The 20408-nt window shown below is 32.2% G+C and overlaps 3 protein-coding genes across 9 annotated transcripts in view; 1 reads left to right on the top strand and 2 right to left on the bottom strand.

Annotated features, from left to right (window-relative positions):
- DNAI7 (dynein axonemal intermediate chain 7) overlaps positions 1 to 3576 on the bottom strand; it is a 58365-nt gene extending 54789 nt beyond the window's left edge. For all 5 annotated transcript variants that reach the window (XM_039882462.1, XM_039882466.1, XM_039882464.1 and 2 more), the window contains exon 1: positions 7 to 3576. In XM_039882462.1, the coding sequence (XP_039738396.1) occupies positions 7 to 519 (513 nt within the window). In that variant the 5' untranslated portion in view covers positions 520 to 3576. The remainder of the gene's footprint in view (positions 1 to 6) is intronic.
- On the top strand, positions 24 to 4629 carry ETFRF1 (electron transfer flavoprotein regulatory factor 1). Of its 2 annotated transcripts, none has more exons than XM_039882483.1 (3): positions 24 to 161; positions 3408 to 3495; positions 3573 to 4629. In XM_039882483.1, the coding sequence occupies exons 2-3, from the start codon at positions 3445 to 3447 to the stop codon at positions 3792 to 3794; spliced, it is 273 nt and encodes a 90-aa protein (XP_039738417.1). In that variant the 5' UTR covers positions 24 to 161; positions 3408 to 3444; the 3' UTR covers positions 3795 to 4629. The 2 variants fall into 2 exon arrangements, with proteins under 2 accessions (XP_039738417.1, XP_039738418.1); XM_039882484.1 differs by lacking the exon at positions 24 to 161 and adding an exon at positions 315 to 451.
- Positions 4630 to 4743: 114 nt separating this feature from the next.
- KRAS (KRAS proto-oncogene, GTPase) overlaps positions 4744 to 20408 on the bottom strand; it is a 35248-nt gene continuing 19583 nt past the window's right edge. The window contains exons 4-7 of one of the 2 annotated variants that reach the window (XM_039882482.1): positions 20017 to 20176; positions 13487 to 13602; position 13343; positions 4744 to 9173 (exon numbers count right to left, since the gene is read on the bottom strand). In XM_039882482.1, the coding sequence (XP_039738416.1) occupies positions 9057 to 9173; position 13343; positions 13487 to 13602; positions 20017 to 20176 (394 nt within the window). In that variant the 3' untranslated portion in view covers positions 4744 to 9056. The remainder of the gene's footprint in view (positions 9174 to 13342; positions 13344 to 13486; positions 13603 to 20016; positions 20177 to 20408) is intronic. The other variant, XM_039882481.1, reaches the window with a different exon arrangement.

Raw genomic sequence — 20408 nt, 5'->3', positions numbered from 1 at the left:
ATTTACCTTACGGGTCTGCGCAGACGCGCTGGGTTCTTTTTGGATCGCGCCCCGCCGCTTCCCTGACAGGTTGCCCGCCTCCAGCGCCGACCCTGTTTGTGGTTGACGGACGGAGTGGAAGAGAAGCGAAGCTTTTACGGCTCTGGCGTGCCGGAAAGCGCGTGAGTGCAGCTGCCGGGGCGTTTTCTGTGTGGGGGCTCCTGGTGTCTGGAGGCGGTGAAGTATGCTCCGAGAGAGAGCCGCCGGGTGTAGGAAAGGGTTTCTGAGCGTCTTCTGACAGGCTTTCTCCCTGTTTCCCTGAAGCGTGTTGGGCGAATCTTTCTGGGAGGGTTTCCAGAAGGAAAGGGGCCGCTGGCGCGATTGGGTCGTGACAGACACCCGGGATGGCTGCCTGAGGCACCGCAGCTTGGGCCAAGGGGTGACGGGGCTCGATTGGCATTTAGATAAACAGGTAAATAAATCGGCTCCAAGTAGGTTTGTTTTGATATTAATGACCTTCGGATTCTTCTCCCTGAACATGGTTCTGTTTACTTCCTGTGCAAGATATAATACCGTTTTCCCCCTAAGAGCCTCTGTAAACGAGAACTGGAAATGATTTGAAGCGATTCCTGGGTAAAGTACTTCTTACAGATGAAGGTCGCTGAGGCCCAGCAAGACTCGTTAACTTATTTGCCCAAGGTCACAAATTGTAATAACTGGTAGCACAACCCTCAGGATTTCAAATGAAACGTTGGCATCTTAGACCAACAGAAAACTAGAAGAAATAGATTCGAAATTAAGCTCCTTCCAAAGCCTAATTGAATTCTCTATGATTTTAGCATGACAAGACATGAAATACTTTAAAATTATTGGTACCATTTCTCATGTCTGAATTCTAATTTTATAATGTTCTATCCCTTCCAACGTCATTGATTAAATATAACATCCAAGTTTTCAGAATGATGGGGGATGTCTTTCAGTCTCTAACTCATTTGTTTCTTTACAGAGTACAGAAACTTCCATGACTTCATGCAAGGTTAAGGAGAATCCTTAGGTCCCTGCACTTAAATTGTTCCCCAGTTGTAAACCCAAGGAAACCTATTTCTCCCAAAGGCTAAAATAAACTTAAATGCCTGAATGTTAACATACAATAATAAAAACTGCCTTAATTGTATAGATTAACGTATCAAATAATGGGACAAATTTACCTTAGGCACGTCAACTACTTTTTTTGCTGGGCAAATCCTTTATTATGCATAATTTGTAAAAGGAGCAAAAGCTAAACAGGACAATTCAGCTAGATCTCTACTTCATGTATACCTCAGTTATTTCCCAATCCTACCCTTAGCATTTTACCTGCATTATCTACACTAATTTTTTAAAATAGTTTTATTGAGCTATAATTGACACACAATAACAAAGTATAAATACAATTTGATAAATCTGACACATGCATACACCTATGAAGCCGTCACCACAATTACGATAATAAACATCCATCACCCCCAAACATTTCCTCTTACCTCTTTTGATCCCTTCCTGGTCTCCAGTTCCTGACTCCGATCCCAGGCTACTCTTATTTTTGAGCATTTCAAACATTTCTTTGGTAGCTCCAGACATGCTCAGGGCAATCCAAGTGGTCCAAATGAGCTCTCGAGGTACCAATTTCTGTTTTTTATTAGTTGTTTACAGTTGCATAAGATTTGAGTGGCCTGCACCAAACCTATTTCCCCCATAAGCCCTGTTACTTTTAATGTGCTTTTGCAAGATGAAAGGTTTTTCAGGAATACATATGTACAATCTCAAAGCACTTCCCACAAAATACTGACTTCAAAAGGAAAAAAAGTAACTATACAGTGGAGAATCCAGACAAACATCACCTAATCAAGGGATCAAAATCAACCATAATGGAACAAATTGGAATTGTGTCCACCTAATAGGATGCAATGAAATGAACAATCATGTCTGTAACATTTTTGCCCAAATTACACAACTTGAATCTAGCCATGAGTTAACATCAAAATGAGACACACTATACAAAATAAATGGGCAATGTACAATCTCGGACTGGATCTTTTTGCTATAAAGGGCATCTTTAGGACAACTGCCAACACAAGGGGTTGTGGATTCGACAGGTGTAGCAATGTTAACTTCCTCATTCTCAAGGTTGTATTGTTCTGTAGGAAAATGTCCTTGTTCATAGGAAATACACTCTGAAGCTGTGCTGTCCAGTGTGGTAGCAACTAATTCATCGGTACCTATAAGCACTTAAAAGAATGGCACATTAAAATGATATTTTGAATATAAAAAATATTAATTTCACATTTTATTTAATATGGACAACTAGAAAATGTAAAATTACATAGGTGGCTCACATTATATTTCTATTGGACAGCTCTGCAAAGTATTCAGGCTGATGGGACAGCATGTTAGCAACTCAAGTAGTTCTGGAAAAAATGTTATTAGTACTATGTCACAATCTTTCTGCAAGACTGAAATTATTTCAAAATAAAAATTATGTTAATGATGGACAGAAAAGTCCAATACATTTTTCTTTGTTTTCAAAAAACAGTAGAAAAACGGGAATTAGAGAATTTTAAAGGAGGTTGTAACAGTTTACTTTAGGCCTATCATGTACTAAATGCTTTTGATGCTAGGAGTTGTATGATTTAATTCCCACAGTTGTAACAAGCATTAGGAGTTATTTTCTATATTTAGGCTGTTGTGGTATCTTTAAGGAGCCGCTTCCCTAGCAGCATTAATGAAGTACACATAAAGAAGCAGTCTATCCCACTGGATATTTATTGCCTGCTCTTCATGTAACCCCTTAGGGTTGCTCACTTGGTCTCTTCACCACCAGTCTTATTTGCCCATCTACCATCAATTGTGAACCTGCTTGATTCACACACCCAGTTTCTCCTTTTAGCCTTATTTAGGATCACACCCCTCTAGATTTATCAGGCTTCTTCTCAGTGTCCTCCTTACAGATCTGGCCTTGCCTTGAAAGCGGGATAAAAACAATCTTCCTTTCGATAAGGAAACAGGTTCCGAAGGGTTAAGTAACCCGTACATCATACAGCTAGGATTCAAATCTAGTTCTAATTCATTCTACTTTGGTATAAAAGGAGGTACACCTACATATCTGCCTCAGACAACCCATTTTCTCTCTCTCATCCTATTTCCCTGATAGGACTTGTCACAATTCACAATTATCTTGTTTGCTTATTATGGCTCCCTCAGGAGATAGTTCTGTGAGAGCAGGTTATCTCATCTGACATGTTCATAGCTATATCTCAGTGACTGGAACCTAAGAGAGCTCAAAATATTAATTGAATGGAAAAAAAATTAGCATTTTCTCCATGTGAAAAATCTTTGTTTTCTTGACTGTAACAGTTATTTGCAAAAAAAAAAATTTTCCTTTTCTTTAGGTATGCTGTGTATAAAAGTGAATATTTTCCATGATATATGAAAATGGCCAATTCTTTAAGAGGAGAAGTATTGAATCTTTATAAAAATGTAAGTATGTTGCCAGTTTTATAAATGTTATTATATGTAATGGATTGTTTAGAAATATATAATCTTTCTTTTTTAAGCTGCTGTACCTTGGACGAGACTATCCAAAAGGAGCAGACTATTTTAAAAGGCGTCTGAAGAATGTTTTCCTTAAAAACAAAGATGTGAAGGATCCAGAGAAGATCAAGGAACTTATTGCACGGGGTGAATTTGTAATGAAAGAGCTAGAAGCCTTATATTTCCTTAGGAAATACAGAGCTATGAAACAACGGTACTATTCAGATGCCAATGAAACTAAGTGATCATTACTATAATTTGACTGAAAATCAATGCCAGCTGTTTATAACAAATATTATAAAAATAATTCTAACTTAAAATGACAATACATGTCAACTAAAAAATACCTAGGTTGCTTTACTGAACTAAAACAGGTTTCAACTTCTATTCATACTGAGGGCTTTATCAGCAACCGTTTATGCTCAATTTTTATAATAAAATAGCAACTTAGCTACATAATGTTGCCAACTACCAATTATAAATTAATGAGTACCCAATGTTGAATGAAAAGATAATGTACTTATTTTTTTAACAATAGGTTTTTGCCAATTATTCTTAGCCCATTTCTCAATTTTACCAATGCCACTTAATTCACATTTAACTAGGCAAAGTAATTTCTTGCACATTTATTCCCTTAACTTTTGAAGGAGTATCTTATTTTTGACCCCATTTGGTACATTAGCAAGGTTCACTACAAAAGAAATAGCACCTGGTCATGATTTAAGTGCAGTTATAGAAATAGTTAATATATATGGAGTAAGATTACTTCTGATCTTGAAATACCCTACCAAAGACTGGCATTATATACATACCTATTCAGCATTTCCCTTAGTTTGCTGCTTGCTCCCTTTGGGCCTTAAAACACATCGCCTGTTGTGTATCAATTACCTTCTTTGATAAAAAGCAATAAATAATATTATATTCTTTTGTCATAAAGGCAGATCTATATTGCATCTACTTCTAAATGAGTTAACATGGCAACGGACCTAAAACCAAAGAAGGTCTCAGGTTTAAGCAAAAACTTAAACCTTTATGTAATGTTCACAGCACCTTTCATAAATAAAGAATATTTGTAATTTACAAGCTGCAAAAAAGATTTACTAATATATTGTAGTGTCTGTGGCTTATAAACTATTTCATATCAGTTGTGAGGCAAATGTTTCAGATTTCTATCAAGAAATACATACTATCATAGTCACCATAACTATTTTTATTACATTACAATAATTAGGAGCAGTACAGTTCATGACAAAAATATTACAAATTTCAGATCACTTCACAGCACATACTCCTATAAACATTTAAAAGTTAATTAAAAGAGTGGTCATTTTTTAAATTTAATGTTTGATATGACCAACATTCCTAGGTCAGCGCAACCAAATGATGGAAAACAACTAGATCACACTGCATATGTCCCACACAAAAAAAAGCACAATGTACAAAATGTGCATGTTTGTTTACACTATACAAAAATAGTTAAAATACATTCCAGGTAAACATGTTACATTAAGAAATAGTACTAGTAAGAAATTGGCACTCAAAGGAAAAATGCAAAAGTTATTTTCAACATGAAAACACAAGACAGTGGAACTGGAAACTTTTAGATTAAACATTAAATAACCCATTTAGCTGTAGGGGGAGGGAGACCCTCTGTCATTGACATTTTTTCAGGTAATAACTTTGTTTTTCCTAAATTCATCCAAATTACCTAGCATCATCCCAAACAGGCACTTAAAACTATTAAACTAAAATAAGTAGTAATCTAGTTATGACTATTTTTAAAGAACTGATGTGAATATATCTTTAGAAATAATTTTCAATTTCTGAAGGAATTTACAGCTACCAGTTATACACTATTCAGTTTATCAATGCAGATTTCATGCTTCCCAGTATTAACACAGAAGTTAGTAAATCTAAATTCATTTTATGGTAACTGATGGATTTTTAAAATTCATTAATACATAATTATCAAGGAATTATTACTTTTTTGACAAATGTAAATGAGTTTTTATTGCCTATAAAAAACCTGAATGTGTATATATTGTTTTAAAAAAATAGCTAGAAGGAAAAAAAATCACGAATACAAATGAGATGAACTTGTGCAAACTGTAACTTAACATGCCTCAACATTTCTATACGTATTAGGACAAAATTGTGCAATGGTGGCAAAGGTTTTGATAACCTATAAAAATTAGGTTCTAAATTCCTATGCAGTGTGACTCAGTTAAAATGGAACCTAGAATTCCTAACTGGGAATGTTCACTCAAATTATACTACATACTTCTGCTATTTTCTTCCACAAACATGTTAATGTCTAAAACTATGTAATTTAGCAATTTTTTTTCAACTTCAAGAATGTTTACTTTTAAGGCTGTATTAGATAATATTTATGTTAATTCTAGGATTATCTCTACCCTTTTAAAATCTCTACGAAAACAAAGGTTTTGTCAAATCATTCAAAATTCACATAATAAAGGATAATTCCACTGCCTGAAAAAAAACTGCCCAGCTATATCAAAAATTCAGTTGTTCTAAAAATCCCCTCACTCAGAATTGCACTGCAATTCTTGAAGTATGGCCATTTCTTTCTCTTGTGTAGAAACAAGAGGAGGTACTGTAAGTCTTAACATCCTACCTAATGTTCCATAAACCTGTTTAGCATAGCATTTCAGAAATCTTTTTAATATATGTGTTGCCAAAGCGAGGCATAGAAGTATTACTAATTTTTACACACGTTTCCTTTTCTTTGAATTAGTTCAGGTATCTGTTTATTCGTACCCAGATAAAACTATTCTGAATTCAATATTTCATTTTAAGAGTCTATTTTAATTACTTATACAACAAGACCAACTAGAATATTACTTAGGAATTTTAAAATTATCTGACATACAACTTAATGCGTACTATAACTGTCCCAACAGAATTACATAATTATGCCAAATAAATATATATATAATTGTTTATTCCTTTAAAAGAATGAAGTAAAGTGACTTATATAAACTAACTTGATTAAAAAGTTTCATTGGAATCAAAGCAAAGTACTCCAGAATTAGAAGAAATCTTAGAGACCAAATCCCTTCCTTACAAAACTAAAATATGCATTATGTTATCTCTGGGTCATATGCCAAATGCCTCATGAAGATATTCTAGACCATTCTGGAATGTAAGCATTTAAGGATAGGGATTATGTCCTTTATACCATAATATCCCCAGTGCCTTGTGTAGTAGGCACTCAAATATTTGTTGAATAATGAACAGTGCTAAAAAGTCTTATGAATTAAAGTATTTTTCACTTTAAAATTGTGGCTATTAAAACAATGGAATGTATCACTTCTTAGGGCTAGTCTTACAGATTACGTAAGGAATTCTTCAGCACTACCTTTATTAAATAATTCGTCCTACTAGAGAGGGTTCTGTCTACTCATAGGAGGTATGAAAATTCCTATGTAGTCACTAATGACCAGGCAGCAAAGAGATGACGTTCAAAGGATCCAGATTAAATTACTACAGCCACCAACTGAAAATTATCTATTAGGTCAAATTCCATTATAGTATCTGTCAAATTATGTTGAGCCTGTGGAAATAAGATGTAGGGCATTTTGATGTGACTTGATGGGAAGCCTTCAAAGAGGTATCCAAAACAGCAACGAATCTTGAGGTTAGGGGAATGAGAAGTATTAAAAAGAAAAAGTATCAAGTCCTTGGGCAGTAAGGGTAGGCAGGCAAGATGACACTAATAAGAAAGAGGAGTCCTGAAAGTGAAGAGAGGATATTCAAACATAAACTTCACCTCTTGCACAATTTTGCCTAGACTGGCACTGAAGATGGTAATAAGTAAAAGTTTACAGTGTGCTGAAATTGACAAACAGGTATATTTTTACATAAACTGAATGTAAATCACATAGTTGAATGCTAGATCTAGGCTTGAGATGACTTCTTTTAACGTGAATAGTGATTTGCCCCAAAATGTAGTTGTAAAAGTCATATAACTAGAACCTAAGTCACCTTCTTCCTAATCCAGTGATATTTTCACCTCAACATACCATCACACTTCAAATATTTTAAAGTAACATTTTAAATACACTGAATCATTTTGTTAATTTATCTATTTTTAAGCATTAGATATTCCTAAATATAGACTAGACTTAAAGTGTTCATGAAATGTTACTTTAGCCAGTGTTAAGAGAACTAGCTAATACTAGGGATTTTGAAGCTTTTTAATTGTTTTAAAAAAAAAATTAAAATCTTGCCCCACTTCCACACTCAAATCTCATTTAAAATAATTTTTTTTTAAAGTCTAGTGTTTCATTTATTTTTTTAAAGTGATGTTCTGATCTGTCAGCAGAACCACCACACAGTCAGAATGTATCTTGCTAAGCTAGCCAAACTTCCTCCTAGTCCCCATTTTTCACCAACCAATGCATGGAATCACTGGAAGACCATAGGAATGCACTCCATACTGTGAAACTCTCAGTGAAGCTCAAAGGTTCACACAGGGCCTGGCCTTCAACCTTGGTCACTTTAACACCTACTATACTAATTGGCCCAAATAACCTTTAAAATCACTACCAGAATTAAAAGTATTTTCAAAGACTGAAGTTCAAGAAAAGATTTAAAGTTATGCTAAGAAAAAGCAATCTGACACAAGAAGACTACATTTAATTCCTATGAGAATTTTTATGTTAAAATTTTTTCAATTATTACAAACATTTAGTAGCATGTAAATATAGCCCCCAAATGGTTGCTATAATCCCCATTACATACTGGGTCTGCCTTAACAGGAAAAGCTATGCAGAGTATTATAGGAATTTATCGAATGTGGAAAGTAAATGGCCTTTTAATATTTTTCATTGCCTTGTATTTTTTTCCATTTTTTCCCTTTTTATAGAAAAAATATAATATTTTGGGGAGCATGACTATGACAAATAGCAGTGGAAAGAGGAAGAAAACCTCTGGTAATAGTTAACTTTACATTCATTAAGGGTGACTGAAACTAGAGGACATGATTCCTATAAGACGAAGCTACAAGAAGCCCAGAAATTCGTGTTCCCTCAATGTTTTGGTAAAACCAATCATGAAATTTCAACTGAAATCTCAACTTTAATTATGATTAGTAATTAATCCATGTATGTGAGTAGATAAAACACAGAACTGGGATGATTCAAAACTTCATTAATTTGTTTCACACCAAAGTTCACAATTGGTAAGAAAAATAGGAAGTAATAAACTGCATGCACCAAAAACCCTAAGACAGAAATCTCAGGTATTCAGTTTCTTTTTCACAGGCATTGCTAGTTAAAAAACCAAAACTCAGGGAATACTGGCACTTAGAGGAAAAAAGGTTTCCACTGTCATTTTAAAATAAGCATTCAAGATAAAAGCTAACAGTTTGGATGGAGCAGAAAGTAAATTAGGTAATGCTAAAACGAATGCTAATAATTTAGTGTAATGTACAAAAATTACCACTTTTACTTAAGTATGCCTTAAGAAAAAAGTACAAATTGTATTTACATAATTATACACTTTGTCTTTGACTTCTTTTTCTTCTTTTTACCATCTTTGCTCATCTTTTCTTTATGTTTTCGAATTTCTCGAACTAATGTATAGAAGGCATCATCAACACCCTGAAATACATAAGCATTGAAATGTGAATATATATGGTTTGAAGTATACAAATAACAGAAAGGATACATTACTAATGGAAACATAGAATAAGGACACTTTACCTTATCAGTCGCCAAAATCCAAATGCATATGTGTGTAAATATGTATTTACACTTAATTATCCCTGAGCTTCTAGACATTAGATATAAGCCATGCAAGTATATACTATTTTCATAAATATTCACAGTAACAATATTTGAGCTCGAGTTCAATACTTATTTAAATCTAATTTAAAATTAGATTCAAATAATTACCAAGAAGTAAACAATATTTGAATACACTTTGTCTTCAAATAATACATATTAAAGCATTAGTTTCAATTCACATACTTATATAAGCAAGAAATTTAAAGGGACCTCAACACAAGACACTACTCTGAAAAATGTAATACTCAATACTCTGATTTATGGAGAAATGAGCTATATAATTTAAATAGTGGTATAATTTACCAACCTGGAGAAGATTCTATTTTATTTATTATTGTTTTAGTTTCTGTTTAGTATATTAAGTATTCAAAGTTTGCCATATAAAGCCAAATGCTGTATCTTTAAATAAATTTCCATTTGGTCATTTTGACCTACATCCTTTTGTGATCAAAGCAAGGTATCCAAATCAGTAATGGCTGAAAATGATTACAAGTCAGAATAATTTTCAACCTAATAATTTATAACATGAAAAGTGGCACTGTGAATATGGTAGCAGGAGAGTACTGAAATACTAAAATAATAAAAGATCTATATGTAAGTCAATTCTTGTTATTTCCCCATTAAAGAGCAAATTAAATGTAAAAGAAAAATAAAAACTTAAAGAAAAAATATGCACCTCCATGTATTTCAAAATCTGTACAACTGAGAAGAACTATTTTTTATAAGCCTGTTAACATAATGATGCTTTCAATACTAGACACTAGAGGGAGTCTGAGGAACAAATATCCAACAAAGTTGTATATATCAAGTCACTTTAAGAACAAAGAAAATTAGGTTTTTACTAATTTTAACCACCTCTATTAAATAGTCACATAAACACATTCATTAAGTTATCTTGAAAATAATTTAAAATATAAAAGTGATATGATTTCTCCTTTACTGCATTCCTAAAATCTACCATTAATATTTCAAAATAACAGCAAAATTAATTCAGGGCATTTTCACTCAAGTTACATTTATCTAATTTTCACAACAGATCTTAAATTCAGAAAAGTATTGCCAATATTTTTAAAGAGGTAAACACAGAGTGGGAATGAGAGGCTTGCTCACATTTAAACAAATAGGATAAAAACTAGCACTACTGATTTGAATACTAGTGGATAAAACTCCTCAATAAAACCCCCAAACTGCACTCATTGATGCTCTCCACTTTCTGATATCATTACTGATATAGTATATGCTTTTGTTTCACCCAAAGGAGAGAAGGAAAGTGATAATTTATCAGGAATATAATCAGGGCTTTATATACCTAAACCTTCATGCATCTTAACAAAGAGCAAAATACTTCCAATGATATAATTTTTTACTTCACCAACCTTTGACTAATTTATAATCATAAACCCTTAAAATGAGACAGAATACTTAAAAGAGGATCTAATCAAACCCTTATATAATCCACTCCATTTCAACTTTTATAATGAAGAAAAAAATGTCAATGGTACTAAAACGGGGAAGCAGATAAAAAACCATGCAATGGATATAAAAACATAAGGTAAAAACAATACACAAGTATTTAGGAGAAAATGAAAAAGCGAATTTGTTAACATTACCTTCTTCTAAGATTATAACAAATACTTTAGATTCGTATTGCACTGAACTCTCCTTTCTATGAAATCTGACTAAAATAATTTCAATGATTAGGGAAATGTTACAATTAAAATAGGGCAGTAAATTCCTTTTTTTAAAATATGGGAACTAGTCATTCTCAAATATAATTATTTTGTTTAAACTCATCCATTTTAGGACTAAAAATCTAATTTGTATCTATCACTGTCAAACTAATTTTATAAAAGTATTTATTTAAAATGTTATTACCAAGTACACTTTTTTCTTTATATAAATGCCACCCATGTCCAGTGAAAAAACAAGGATTCAGTTCAACATGCCTAACAATTATTTGACATTCACACTACACCGTCACAAAAATTTAGTTTACACAAACTAAGAATTTTAGAAAAGTATATGCTTCCACCTTTGTTTTAAACAAAAATTAAAGCATAAAATTTATTTTTAAAATTAAATTTAATCACAAACTTGGCCATGGCTACTGTAATTTAAAAAGTTTAACTTTTCAAATTGCATTGCAATTTTACCACACCTTCTAAATTATACCACACCTTCTACATTAAGATATTGCTTTATACAATGATACTGAAAAAATATTAAGCATTCATAAATCTCAATAAAAATTAATGCTAGGTATGGCTTTTTGTTCTTCTGGGTTCAGCAGGTTAATATGAGACTACATAATATCTTTTGGGACTGAGTCTACTATCGGATATATATTTTACTTTTGGGAGATACATTAATTATTTCAGATCTTCAATTCACATAATAAATGAAATACTGCCATTTGTGACAATATGGATGGATCTTGAGAATATCATGCTAAGGCAAAATAAGTCAGACAGAAAAAGTCAAGAACCATATGATTTCATTTATATGTGAGATATAAAACTAAAAGAAAAAACAAGACAAAAAATCACAGACACAACAGTATGATGGTTACCAGAGGGGACGTGGGTGGGGGAGGTAAAAAAGAATAAGGGGGTCAAAAGATATGGTGACAGGAGATTTGACTTTGGGTGGTGAACACACACACACACACACACACACATACACACACACAGAATACCAACCTTTAATCAGCACGGAAAATAATATACTACAATTTTATTTAATGTTCTTGCAGAACTTTACAAACTATGCATCAAAATCTTAAGCTTTGGTGTGAACTTTATGGCATCTATTGAGTGAAATATTTTCTGAGCAAGACCAAGTTTAATAATTTAATCATTAAGAAATTACATTCAATAAATCCAACTGGGCAGCTGCTATGCGCCAGGAACCTCATTAGGCTATGGCCATGCAAAGATTAAAAATATGATTCTAGCTAAAATTCTACTGTATAGGAATCAAACATAAGAGGTTATTTCAATTTAACGTGGTAAGCGTGTCACAGTTAAGAACATTATACCGGGTAATACACAGAAAAGGGCATTACACTCAGTCTAAGGGTTTAAAGAAAGATTCTTAGAGAATAGGAGAGTAGAAGATCGTTGATTGAGTGTCAGCTAATTAATAAGACTAGGGAATAGGAATATTGGTCTTCCAAACAAAAGCAATAGCCATTCTGAAGAGAAAGTAAGAAAAAAAAATGGTTTTCATTTACATAAGGACAAAAAAACCTCAAGCAAGCAGTTTTTAGAGATAAGGCCAAAGGCTGGAAGGATAGAAAGATATTAAGAGTCATATATAACATGCTATGAAATGAGATTTTATTCCATAGTCAGTGACTTGATTTAAAGAAGAGAATGATGTTTCTTTTATCTCTCTGGTTGCACTGTGAATGAAAGTGGCAACATGTAAACCAAATAAGAGGTTGTGATAGTCCCAGCAAGAAACGAAAGGGGCCTGAACTAATGATGTGATAAAAGTTTGAACGTAGCATCATAGGAATCTATGGTTGCCTCCAAATGGGGACGAAAAAGAAGGATGTAGGAGTCATCCCAAGACTCCCAGGTTTCTCAGTTGGGTAAAAGTGATTTTGACATCACTGAGTTAGAGAACACAGGCAGAGTATTTGCTTGTGGAATGTCCAAAAGAAAAGAGTATATTGTAAGAGTGGCCCTTTCCTATCTTCTACTCTATACAGTTTCTTATTTTTTTCTCTTTAGAGCCTATGACGAATGTAGTCTATAACCATCAAAACTGCCTCAATTGTAATTAATACTCATTAGATTGAAAATAAAAATGTACAAATTATGTAAATAAACTATAGGTTTCTTTATTTAAAAAAAGAGGAAAGATACTTATTTATGTTTTACTTTAAATTTTGCCTGGAATTTTTTTTTAAGGTTTTTTTTTGGGGGGGGGACCACTTATTCCTCTTCACCTTTTTACCCCCTCCCCACTAATCCCACCCTCTCATCCCTTCTGGGGTTTACCTTTTAATAATTCAAATTAGAATCTCACACCTAAGGTAGTTCTAAAGTAGTTGCTACTTTGTTACCTTTGAAAGACATCAGCTTTCTGCCAAAATTAATATGCTGAACTTACCAGATTACATTACAATGCATTTTTTAATTTTCACACAGCCAGGGGTCTTTTCTTCTTTGCTGATTTTTTTCAATCTGTATTGTCGGATCTCTCTCACCAATGTATAAAAAGCATCCTCCACTCTCTGCATTGTAAAACACAACTTCTTTAAAGTTTGTTTCATTGGTAATAATAATTTATTGGGACAGCCATGTGCAGGAAGTTTGAAATTATGAGTTTTACTTGAGAATCTCTTTTTAAAACAGACATCAGATTGTTTGAATAAAAAAGGGGATGCAGTTTTAAAATATGGCTTGAATCCTGGTTTGTTCTTTAAAGTCAATTTTGTTTTATAATGGAAATAGAATTTTTTAAAAAATTTAATTAGCAGTTAGGGGAAATTATTAAAAACCTGAGTACATGTATTAGTACCTGTATATCAATTAAAGCAATCATTTTGGTTTGCTAGTCATGGGACTAATCAAAATCTAAACTGAAGTTAAATTTAAATTATTTCTTTGACTTAGGGAAAATAACTGATTTATGTACCACTAATCCCCACCGCTCCTACTCTGCATAAGGAATAACGAGAAAAATGGTACAAAAGGGTTTGTGACCTTTGTTTTAAAAAACACATACAACCCCCCAAAATAAAGTCAGGTCAAGAGACTGAAATCTCGAATTCTACCTTTAATTACAACACTGTCTAGTCCATCTCTAGGGTCAATAAGTGGAGCTGAGACTGGGCCTTCTGTGGGTGGATTAACTACATTTAAATAAAAATGCTAAATGAGGGCTGTTTACCATAATATGAAAACATGAATTGTTAAAAATATACCCATAAGAACTGTAGCAATGCATTTTGTATTTTTATTACGAGTCTTAAAAATAATTTTTAGAACAGTATCCAATTATACTGGCCTCATATCTATTCTAATTTAAATATTCTAAACATACAAAAGGGACTTCTCTGCTTAAAGTTATGGAAAGAAAGCTATGAACAATCAATCATATATGGCCATATGGAGATCAACAGTTTCTAATGTCTTTTCCAGTCCAGAAAATTAGGCAGTAACCAAAGGGGAAAAAGTGTTTAATTCGTCCAGAAAAACACACCACACCAAAGTAGATGCTTATATTTAAAAGAGAAAACACACAAATGTTAATTTACATATAGCGCAAATTAACTTAAAAGATATAATATTTGTGTTCGTTTTTCTCAAAGAAAGATGTGTTTAGGAAAGCTGGTATATTTTATTGCACATTTAACTTAATCTGTTTATTCTAATTTTAAGAATAAATTACTCACTATGGAGACTGGAATATTTTAACTCGCTGGGACTGGTAACATCAGTCTTTCTATAAACCAAATGTGACCAAATGGACTCAGCATCTAAAAAGCTAATACATAGCAAATGTATGATTTTTAGTGTTAAATTCAACTGGGCACAAAGAATCAAATATTTAATTATTAACTGAAGTAAGCCGACAGCTAAGGCTTAATTTCTGCATGCAGAAGTCATTGCATAGCCACTGCTTATAACAGTTAAAGGGAAAAAAGGCACTTCAATTCTTTAGGGTATATTAATTTTTACAAATCTCAAGAATATATTAAGAACTGCTTCAGTAGAGTTTGGTAATTTACCATTAAAGTAAAACTTTAATTTAAAATTCATAAAATTAAGTTTCAGTTAAAAAGTAGGCATTTAAATATGCTGATTATATATTAAAATGTACATTTCAAGTTATATATATAAAACAAACCAGGTCAAAGCTCATATTTTTTAAGAATGTAAACTTTTATTCTTGTTTTTAAAAAGTTACAAGGTCAACATAGAAATACTAAAACATGCTATCAGAGGAGAAAAAACAGGGTTTTGATCCTCTAATTTAGGAGAAGCAAATTTTGATCTTAACTTTTTTCTAAAATCAGTTTAGGATGAGAGTGTCTAATTTTTAAGTGTGCACATCCCCATCACCAATATCAGAATATATGATTTTTGTTTCCAGCAATGCAGAGAGAGAATTGGAAGCCAATAATTAAAAAGAAGAGATTACTACCCACCACCAAGATATTCAGTATTTGGACCTCAGTGGTTAAGATAATTAACAACACCAAGAAACAGTTATTCCAGAGTGACTTTTTTCATTTATTCTTACTAACAGAAAATTTAAGATTTTCGAGAATCAATTATTTATCATATTTTCTCACATTTAAATATTTCTTATTTCTTGATAGTATACTTTAAGGTCATACTGCCATCAAGAGAATATTATTTACCCTTGTGTGCACCTTAAACCACTGGCACTGGTACAGAACACTGGTTTCATATTCTAAAGTTTGTAGGTAATTTTTAAAGATAAAGTGTAGCTGAAACGTAGTTAATACCCAATAGTGGCTAGTCACTAAGTTCTTAACTGGCATTTGATGATTTATTTTTGAGAATATGGCTTACTGCCACATATACTCATTTTCAAATGTCATTTATCAAACTTTAAGATCTGGAAATATTTATATAGGAACAAAAGTGCACGAGTGTATACATGTAAATTTTTTTTAAATCAAGAGATTTGACAATATTTTTAGCTCACTTATTATCTGAAAACATACTTGTGAGATGAAGGAAAGAGAGCACTCCACGTTAGAGAAAGAACTGTTAACAAATAGTATCATTCCATATCCTGGTGCCTAAAATGCTTTCATTAAGAGATTTCATTCTAAACAAGTATTTATTTCTACTGAATGCTTATTGTCTGCAAAAATTCTTGCAAACTCAAGGAAATAACACTTCAAATACCCTAATTATAGACAGTTCCAAGAACACTAGCCTTCTTAGGGGAGAGGACAGGGAGGAACAAGATGTATTCTAAAAAGCAACTTTGCATTACTGAATTTCTCAAGGCACCTTGCCAAACTATATAGCCCATCTCAGGTATTACCAAAATGCAGCAATACCCACTAACTGGAAGGCTAGGTATGGTGCAAAGCAGATATTCAGAAACTGTTCTATTTTTAACTCATAAAAAGCTGAAGTTCAAAATATTGATTGCATGTACACAAACTCAACTACTATTAAACAGAAATATAGCACATAAGGTTTTTTGTTTGGTTTGCTTTGTTAAAACTATTTGATCAGAAGCTTTCTTTAATGGCGGTTTTCTAACTAATTTTAAGTATCTAGACATTAACAACAAAAACTAGGAAATTAATCATTCAACAATTTTTCAGGTCATAAAGCTAATTTTTACATTATGCTCATATCGAGACCTCCAGGAAGCAAAAAAGCTGAATCAGGAGTAGCAAATAGGCTGAGAATTCTGCTTCTGTTATCCACTTTACTGAACCTCCCTCCCCACTTTTGATTTTAGCAAACTGAAAAACACACAGCTGATTACCATGGTGTCAATGTTTTGGTTTCAACAGCCTTTGCCAATACTGCCATGCATTCCCAAAGAGAACAGGAAAATCTGGCAATTACTAAGCAAACTAGGTAACAGTCTTTATACACTAGGAACACAAGGACCACATACAGCAAACTAGCAGAAAATAAAAATTAATTTGACCTTTCAGATGTGGACTAAAATGATTGAGAAAAATATAATTCATTATATTCTTTAAAGTTGGTAAAATACTCTTCAATCCTTATCTTAAAAAGTACTAGAGTAAATTTTTTTTCTCTATTTCCCTCTCACAGAATAGATAAGTTTTACTTTTTATTTACTAATGTTAGCCTGTAAAGTCAAAGTCTGCTCTAACTTCTAGAGTCTAATCAAATAATACAGTTCCTCAGAGAATCAGGCGTCAGTACCACTACAACCAGAAGGCCAAGTACTGCCACAGCCTACTCTTTCTACTGCCTACACTAAGAATGATTTTTGCATTTTTAAAAGGATTATAAAGGGGAATACTGGCTTTGGCTCATAAAGCTTAAAATATTATCTGGCCCTTAACAGAAAAAGTTTGCCAGCCCTGACTTATATCTATGAGAAGTTCTAAATGAATGTCCTGTTCCTACTAACTTGAATATAATTTTTTGGTGTTTGTGTTTTAGTTTCATGCTTAAGACCAAAACTTAGGGCATGAAACAAGTAACAACAAGAATATGCATATTTATTTTGTTCAAATAACAAATAAATAATAGATGAGTAATAAATAAAATACTCTGTAGAAAAGAGCTTTAGATTTTCACAAACTGGTGATGTAAAATTTATGAAAATTTACATATTTCATTTTATAATCTCCACAATCAGTACTTGGAATAGCTCTTTAAAATCTTTCTAAAGCATGCAAATATCAAATTAATTTCAACAGAAGAAGATGAATAAACTTTTGAAAGGCAAATCAACGAGTCCATGTAATAAAGAAATCAAAGATCAGAAATTCAGTTATAGTTTAGCAACATAAATTACATAAAGATATCAATAAAACAGGATATAAGAAAAGGTGAGCACTAGGAGGTTAAGAAATGAAGTATTCCTTTTAACACTCTATATTTTAATTACATGATCCACTAAATGTCTACAAAGCATATTTACTTTAATCTACTTCCATAGCATACATATTACATACATCTTCCCCACCTTTCCCCAAAAAACAGTATAAACTCTAAAAATCTATTTTAAAAGAAACCAGGTAGTTTTCTGATTATGAATGCTGTAGCGTTTCAAAGCATTAACATCAAACACTAAGAATCAACTAGTACTGAGAGAAGAACTACTGAACAAGGAAGACACAGCTATTTTAAGCTCTTATCAAATGAAGAAGGAGAGGGCAACACTGAGAATAACAAACTCCCTTTTACTGTCTTTTACTGCCTTTCTGCTCCAGTTGTGACCCATGTACCAAAATCAGCATTATCTGAGAGCTGCTTAGAAGCACAGAATCACAGATCCCAAACTAAACCAACTGAATTAGAATCTGGATTTAAATAAGCAGCTCAGTTCATTCACAGGCATATTAGAGTATGAGAAGCACTGCTCTATTTGCAATCCTTTACAACATTAAGCAAAGTCTCCTAGGTTTTTTCTTTTCTTTATAAAATGTAAACTAAAATTGTAACCAGTTTAAAAAGTATCTTTTAAATAAAAGTTAAAAATAATGCAATTTAATAAAATGTTATTGGTATAACCTAGGTAGTAGGTTTGCAAATGTTTTTGATAAAATTCCTTCAATTTTATATTGCAAAATTTTGATAAAATGTTCGGAGAAAAGGTTTTAAATATTATAATCATGTTTTCTGAGTATCCACTCTCTAAGGGAAATCAAGAAATCTGGTCAAGACCAGTAAAAAAGACAAAAACCAAACCTCTTCCCAGACTTTAAGATCTAGGAATGGATTTAAATGAAATCTTAATTCCTCCAAAATAAAGTGTTGCATATCAAGTTTTTCTTTAACCTATAAATCAGGCTTTAGAATGAGATATTTGTACTATGGTCGCACTATTTCAGCTTTTAATCCCAACACAAAGGCTTAAAATAAAATTTTCTCACTGTGTACCCTATTTGTATGACTAGGAAGCTATACATTTCCACTAGGGAAACAGACGTACATACAGCTGAATAATGGTTTACTTTTAAATTTTTATCCCTTTACGAAATTCAATGAACGTTCTAGAGTGCTTTTTATAAGTTTAACTATGTAATGAGTTTATCCATTTTCTTACCTGCTAGCATTAGTTTTCTGAACTCGCAGGTACATGTAACCAAAACAAAGCCCAAAACAAACATCCACCTTTTATGGAACATAAATTAATCAATTTCTTACTATATGAAAATTATATTACATAATATCCTTATTATTCCTTTCTAGGATTTTTTTCTATATGTTAAATTCTTATTTCATACAACTAAGTTAAATAATATCAACTGTAATTATTTTATTTTACCTAAAGAAAAAGTTAGTTTTAAAATATAAGTAATTTTTGAAACAAAATTCCGGGCAACCTGGCATTAATTTTGAAAGAATTACACAGTAAATGAATTTCTATTTACTTTCTAAATATTCTCCTGCTTTTTAAAAAACTATCTCCAAAAATAAATATATCCTTTAAAAAAATTCTACCAAGTAAAATTTTTCAAATACAAAAAAAGTCTAATCTAGAAACATATGACATAACACTCTTAAAAGCACTTCTAAAATAGGAAACTCAATATTTAATCCCTGGTCTTTCACTTTATAAATATAACAGAAAAAAAAAAACCCACATTTCTTGAATCGTGAATGTAAGATGTTATGAGTTGAAGAGAATGTTCAATGTGGAAAGAAACCAAAGCCAAAAGAAATACCATGGACACTGGATTAAGAAGAGTTGCCCTTTCATATTCTTAAGAGAACATTTACCAAATAAATATTGCTTTACTACCTGTTTTAGTATCATGGAAAGAAAAACTGATAAATTATGTTAAATGACAGTATGTACATTTATTTATTAATGTTCTTGCCCTCCTGCCCTCCAAATGATGTTATTGGAATATATATTAGTAAATTATGATTAATGATTAAAATCACTTGATATAGTTTGCAGAGAACACATTTGTGTTTATTATAATTTTACCTACCTGTCTTGTCTTTGCTGATGTTTCAATAAAAGGAATTCCATAACTTCTTGCTAAGTCCTGAGCCTGTTTTGTATCTACTGTTCTAGAAGGCAAATCACATTTATTTCCTACTAGGACCATAGGTACATCTTCAGAGTCTTTAACTCTTTTTATTTGTTCTCTGGGGAGGAAAAAAAAAAGTTACAGCAGAGGTATCAGTAACACAAAAATATTTCAAAAACTGTATACAATGTTCTCATAAAATATGGCTGACTTTTATGTATTCTTAGTTCCCTTGCTTCTCCTTCTTCTCCTTCCCATTAATTTTTTTCTCTATCTTAAATAGAGAATGTCTATGTCTCTTAAAAGATCAAATAATTAGAAATGTACTAAAATTAAAATCTAAGAGGTTC

Source organism: Pteropus medius, unplaced genomic scaffold, assembly GCF_902729225.1.
Source record: "Pteropus medius unplaced genomic scaffold, Ma_sr-lr_union100, whole genome shotgun sequence".
Classification (NCBI taxonomy): Eukaryota; Metazoa; Chordata; class Mammalia; order Chiroptera; family Pteropodidae; genus Pteropus; species Pteropus medius.
Note: the sequence above shows the minus strand (reverse complement) of the source record. Positions and strands in the feature narration are given on the sequence as shown.

Excerpts from the sequence above, each read along its gene's own strand:
- ETFRF1 (XM_039882483.1), top strand. The coding sequence starts at position 3,445 with ATGAAAATGGCCAATTCTTTAAGAGGAGAAGTATTGAATCTTTATAAA. Across the intron at positions 3,496-3,572 it reads TATTGAATCTTTATAAAAAT|CTGCTGTACCTTGGACGAGA; the intron begins GTAAGTATGTTG and ends TTCTTTTTTAAG.